A 6,771-nucleotide genomic window follows, 5' to 3' on the forward strand; every position below is an offset into this window, starting at 1 on the left:
ACAAAAACACAAAACCAAAAACACACACAAACAAAAAAAACACACACAAAAACAAAAACACACATACACACACAAAAACACAGAGAAGGTGAGACCAAAGGAGCTTGGTGCTTTGCCCTGTGCCCCTGCGTGTCCCTCCACTGGCAGACTGCTTAGCTATGACCAAAAGAAAGGCTTGTTCTTCTCCCAATCAGAAAAAGCGGGCAGAAGTTCAATTTCCAGTCATATAAGCAGGTTCTGCAAACATAGATGAAAATCTTATCGAATCTTATATAAGTTATAGCCTTCAGGGTGTAATGGACATTGCAAAAGAACATCCCCTCTTTTTTAAAACTGTGATGGTGAATCTTAGACAAGATTTATGAATAGCAACTGACCTTAAGTGTACATGGGCATATTTTACTCCTAGTACATTGTATCCAGACTGCATTTCTCGTTAAATAATAATAAAAAAAGTATTCTGAAAAATATCTGTTTATTTTGAGTTAATTTATAACAAATAATATAAACTCAACAGTGTGCTTTACAAAACAAAAACAGCATTAATTGGTTATGAAGAAGAAACATATACACAACATATATTTTATATATATTTTATATACAACATATTTTTTTAGTGAATTGCTCATCTTCCAAAAAAAATAAATGCAATGATACAGCAAGCTAAATTGATAACTACAATGCATGTTTGTTAATCCGTTCACTTATGTCCATCAGTATAAGATGAATGTGTTTGTCAGAATAGGTGTGATCTGGATTTAAAGGAATTATCCAGAGTAAAATGCACTTTAGATCAATTTACGGATGATTGGGAGTACATACGTTGAGTTGACATCAAATTGAAATGAAGTTCTATGCAACAGCAAACCCTAGCTTACTAACAGGTTGGAATTTTGAAATGTCACGTGACGTGATGTCGTGCAACGACGTGATGCAATCGACTCCTATGGACTTTCCCCTAAAGATGCCAGCTGCAGCAGCAACATTTCCGGAAAGGTACTGGCTTGATGAAATTCATTCTGGACTCTCTATCCGACCACATAAAGACCTCGGGATACTTCGGTTTGGCTTTAGGGACCCTCTACTCACTACCACGTAAGTGTAATGTTGTTTGGAACTGTAGAAGAGGTATAAAAATAGCGTTTTGTAGCGGCGAAATGACATGCCCTGGTCACTTCCATTGACTAAAAACGGTAAAATCGAACTTTCTCAAAACACATCCGAATGACATGATTTTGATGTCAACTCAACGTATGTACTCCCAATCATCCTAAAGTGCATTTTACTCCGGATAATTCCTTTAACATGATAAACCACCAAAAACTCTTAATGATTTTGTGCATGTATCAGTTATAGCTGTCTTTACTGCAGCTCAAAAGAATACACATTTATTAAAAATACTGATCAACAGGTACATCCCCAACAAATAACCCTATGAATATGATAGCAGTGCTGTTGATATTGCATGACATTACACATAACATATTACCATCCTGAGCATACAACATAAAGAAGAACACAATACACTTAGCAGAACGTCACATTTGTTTAAAGATCACTGTTGCTTTCAGCCTCTCCTGTCTTTCCCTGAAAAAGAGAGACGCTCATCATGTATGTGAAACTGGTCAGCGGCAGAGTTCAAAGTTCAAATCTTATTCAAACAGACACAATAGCACCTTGTTGAATGACTGCTGTCATACTCCCTGTGTAGTAATTAGGGCTTAATGCAATACAAATGTCTGTGCCTGAAGTTATCATTTATTTAGACATTTATGTGGACATCATACAGTATCTACTGTAGTCTCATTGCTTATTTTCAAATGTTAAGCATACCAGCTCACGCCTGAATTCAGGCACGGTGCCATTTAAGCCCTGAGTAATGTAGAGTGCATACTGAACTTCCTTGCTCTAAAGAAATGTCTTCCATTTTGTGTTTAAGTTGCTCATTACAAAATGTGTGTAATCATTTCAAAGTGAAAGTGTTATTATTGCGTAAGTAAGGAACATATTTAGCACGATACAGCTCCTGCAGTGTTGTTATACACATCTTTAACATGCAGACACACATACATGTACACACGTACACCCCCCACACACACACACACACACACACACACACACACACACACACACACACACATACTGTACACTCACACACACACACACACACACACACACACACACACACAGTGACCATAACCAGACAGGTCTGCTCATCCCATTAAAACCTCCATCCTCCTCATCACCTTGACCCCCCACCCCCACCCCCACCCCACTCCACCGGCTCGTGGATTTTCCCAGCTGCAGAGGCACACCCTGTCAGGGACTCTCCCGCCTACCTCACCCCACCCAACCCCCACCCACAGCCCCCAGCCAGCCTCTGCACCCGACTACCTCACAGGGGCCTCTCCTGTGCACTTTGATGTCTCACCCAGAGCACACAGCCATGGGGGTGCTTGCTTGCTTTGAGTGGAGTGTGTGTGTGTGTGTGTGAGAAAGAGAGAGTGTGCTTAATGGTTCCTCCTTCCTTGTATCTCTGTGTGAGGAAAGCCCTAAGTGCTGGAAAGTACCCTAAATCTACCTGGGCGAGACAGAGGCGCAGCCTGCACAGTATAGGTGTAACCTGCGTTGTGTTGAACCTGCGCGATTCAGCCCTGCACACGCCCGGACTCGAACCCGCGAACAGCAGCACCTCGGATCGGGAGGCGAGCGCGCTAACAATTGAGCCAATAGCCCAGGCTACTGGCTCACATGCCAGCAGCACTCTTGAGGCGTCGGGGAGTGAGGTTTACCAACATTCCACAAGCACAGCTAAGCTAGCTGGCATCCGTTACATAGGCAGCCCCCCCTCCTTTACTACTAAGGCTAACTCTGGTACAGTGCATCAAATATCAACATTTATGTTAAAATTGTACATGGTCCCTTATAGGTAAGATTAGTAGATAAAATATAAATACCCACAAACTAGCCACCCCCCCCCCCCCAACCCCCAGCACCCATGAACAAGAGGAAGTGAGTGAATACATAGAGTGCATAGTACACGAGTGTGTAAGAGTCTAAGGCTCTGTTCAAAACGGTAAAAACTGCTGCCTTTTAAGATATCCAACAGGAGAGTGAGGCAGCAAGTTCGGTTCGAAACAAAAAAATAAAAAACTCTCTTTTTGCTGCCTCCTGAGAAAGTGGTTCTCAAACATTTTCTGTCATTCCCCATTTTGGAGGTGAGGAATTTTCAAGCCCTACCTGCCCCTATCAACCCGGCAAAATGGAAACGTTAGTTCCATGCTACATTTCCTGTCTCAGTCCGCTGGATAAGATGTCAGTCTGTTTACTCCTATGTTTGTATGTGGCTATTTTGTTTTGAATCTATGATCTTCCTTGTCAAAAAAGAAAGGCATTATTAAAGATAGGCATTAATAATACAAATGTCCTCCTGTTCATTGCGCCCCACCTGTCATGTCTCTATTCCCCACTAGTGGGGCCCGCCATGTGTGGCTGTGTGTGTGTGTGTGTGTGGCTGTGTGTGTGTGTGTGTGTGTGTGTGTGTGTGTGTGTGTGTGTGTGTGTGTGTGTGTGTGTGTGTGTGGCTGTGTGTGTGGCTGTGTGTGTGTGTGTGGCTGTGTGTGTGTTTGTTTGTGAGAGAGAGAAAGAGAGAGAGAGAAATAAAGTATGCTTCCTTTTTTAAATCATTTGATTTTGGAAGTAAGAAAAACACAATGTAAATAAAAGTGTTTTCCATGTGTGTGTGTGAGTGTGCGCACATATGACGCAATGACTTTGCATGTGGGAATGTGTGCATTTGTTTTCAGCACTCCACACAAGAATGTTGTGTTGCCATCTGCAGGGGATGCCGGCTCTCCAATTTGGTGCTGTGTGGCTGCCCTCCTGGAAACAGACACTCACACAGCACACTAATTACTGACTAAAATGTTACACAGCCCGCCTTTGATATGCGATGTGTGGACATTAAACAAGTTTGAGCATAGGCAGTCAACATGTCTGATCTGTAAGGGTGTATAGTTTACACCTGGTTGTGTGTGTGTGTGTGTGTGTGTGTGTGTGTGTGTGTGTGTGTGTGTGTGTGTGTGTGTGTGTGTGTGTGTGTGTGTGTGTGTGTGTATATGTGAGAGAGAGAGTATGTGTGTGGATTCTTTGGATAAAAAAATAAATTATGATGATAAATTGTGTGTATGTGTGTGTGAGTGTGTATGAGTGTGTATGTGTGTGTGTGTGTGTGTGTGGGTGGGTGTATGAGAGAGAGAGTATCTGTGTCTGTGTCTGTGTCTGTGTGTGTGTGTGTGTGTGTGTGTGTTGCTTGTTCCCTTAACCTATCCTTGCCTCCACTGGTCTGTCCATCTCTCTCTCTCTTGCTCAGGTGACTCTGGGTTCAGCCCCAGGCTCCCAAAAGCCCCACCATAAATGAGCATCCCTTTTGATGTCCCATATAAGCTAAGAGCTACATGAGATCACTCAAGTGTTTTATGGCCTCTTATTGTTTCATGAAAACCCATTTGGTGTGATTGGAGGTGTGGGGGGGCAGACACCCAATACACACAAAATACACATTCATACACACTTAAACACACATACACACACACACACACACACACACTGAACAAGAAGTTCCGTTTTGGAGCTAAACTCACCTCTTCAGATTTCGGTTGTAAAAGATGATGGCTGCAACTAGAGTCACCAGGGCTGCTGTGACTCCTACACAGGCCAGTATGATCCCCTGCAAGTTGTCTGTAAGACACAAAGAGCTTGAGTCACCAGACAACAAAGGTTTGAGTCAGTTGAAACAAACATGTGTCTGTGTGAGTGTGTGTGTGTGTGTGTGTGTGTGTGTGTGTGTGTGTGTGTGTGTGTGTGTGTGTGTGTGTGTGTGTGTGTGTGTGTGTGTGTGTGTGTGTGTGTGTGTGTGTGTGTGTGTGTGTGTGTGCATGTGTGTGTCTAGAAATAAAACACAAGAGTCACAGTGGCCGTCTCATCAACGTGAGTTAACAAACACACAAGCTACATGAAGAAGCCTAATTAGATGCTCTTGGTCTAAATGAGAGACGTGTGTGTGAGTGTGTTTGTCATTCTAGGACAGTGTGGAAGGAGCTGATCTGGAATGATTATTATTACTAAAGATAAAAGGTAAAAAAGCCATTTTAGTTCTTCACTGCTGTGAGGTTTAGTCTTTTTTACATGGAGAATAGTCTAGGGCTCACGTACACACACACACACACACACACACACACACACACACACACACACACACACACACACACACACACACACACACACACACAGACACAGACATACACAGACACACACACACTTGACAAAAGGGAATTTACGACCATACAAGCCATAACAGTACTGTGTAACCCAAATCTGGTGCCAGTGAATGTACTCCACTGTTCTGTGAGGACTGAGCATATGTGGTGTTTATGTATACACTGAGATTGAGTGTGGTGTGGACACCGTGTGTATGTGTGTGTGTGTCTGTGTGTGTGTGTTCCCATCTCACCGATCAGGAAGCTACCCTCTCATGCTTCCCTTATTCCTTGACCAGTAGGGCGATGAGCTTCAGCTCCCGGCACTACGACACTACCCAGGGAGCAACTGACTGCACTAAAACACTACCCAGGGAGCAACTGACTGCACTAAAACACTACCCAGGGAGCAACTGACTGCACTAAAACACTACCCAGGGAGCAACTGACTGACTCTGGCCCCAGTACACTCAACAGAGCATCTGCTTCTTACTGGACACCTTGGCCACATGCTGTGTGTGTGTGTGTGTGTGTGTGTGTGTGTGTGTGTGTGTGTGTGTGTGTGTGTGTGTGTGTGAGAGAGAGAGAGATATACAGTAGAGCGAGAGAGAGAGAGAGAGAGAGAGAGAAAGAGAGTGTGTGGACACCACCTCCTCAGCCACATGGTCTGCCTCTGATCTTATGTGTTTTCCCTGAGTGCCAACTTCCCCCTAATCTCCTGTTTAGTCAGTACAGACTGCCGTGATTTGGAGATCGCTTTGGTTAAACACGTTATGCTTGGATGCCATCCCCCACTACCCCCCCCCCCCACACACACACACACACACACACACACACACACACACACATCTATTCCTCCTCAGACAAGCAGATCAAGTAGGGACAAGAGCTGCGTTCTAAACAATGAACATTTTCCAGTCCATGCATTAAAGTGTATCCATTAAGTACTCCAAATAAGACAAAGGCTTTAAAAGTGTATTGTGCCCACAGATGGCTGCTGTTTTGACTTAAGGGTCCCAGCTAAGTGTTATGTGTGAGTTGAAAGAAGATCAAAACTCAAGGTGTAGTCACAAACTCACCACCACCCTCTCCTCTAGATCCTGTCTGTCTCTCATCTTCTTCCCTTGACTCACATTTAACGCTCAAACTGTCATTCTGTTCTATGTGACTAGTACGTATTGCTGTACTAACATGTTCTAGTCGCACTGGACCTTGATTGTTCCCTATTTGTAAGTCATTTTGGATCAGCTAGATGACTAAATGTAAATGTAACTATAGATATAATGAACGATAGAGCAATAGAATGATAGACAGACAGACAGACAGACCGAGAGAAGAACAGACAGACCTATTCTCAGAGATACAGAGATATTCTCAGTCAAACAGATAACCAGGTTTTAAAAAAATACAGTTACGCTATTCAATCTGCAGGTAAGAACATCAGCATAGCAGAAGAAAAGTAAATTGTCAGGCACATCCTGCCAGATAAGTCAAGTGCTTCCTGAAGATCAAA

General features: G+C 43.4%; 1 protein-coding gene across 1 annotated transcript in view; it reads right to left on the minus strand.

The window, feature by feature from the left end:
* Positions 1–536: 536 nt before the first annotated feature.
* Positions 537–6,771, minus strand: part of susd2 (sushi domain containing 2) — a 29,186-nt gene continuing 22,951 nt past the window's right edge. The window contains exons 14-15 of the mRNA XM_076270587.1: positions 4,644–4,740; positions 537–1,587 (exon numbers count right to left, since the gene is read on the minus strand). Of these exons, the coding sequence (XP_076126702.1) occupies positions 1,539–1,587; positions 4,644–4,740 (146 nt within the window). The 3' untranslated portion in view covers positions 537–1,538. The remainder of the gene's footprint in view (positions 1,588–4,643; positions 4,741–6,771) is intronic.

The sequence above is a fragment of the Alosa pseudoharengus genome, unplaced genomic scaffold (assembly GCF_046254945.1).
Source record: "Alosa pseudoharengus isolate Yale_2024_CS ecotype anadromous, Long Island Sound unplaced genomic scaffold, YU_APseudo_1.1 YU_APseudo_1.1_scf_6, whole genome shotgun sequence".
In the NCBI taxonomy this organism is placed as follows: domain Eukaryota; kingdom Metazoa; phylum Chordata; class Actinopteri; order Clupeiformes; family Clupeidae; genus Alosa; species Alosa pseudoharengus.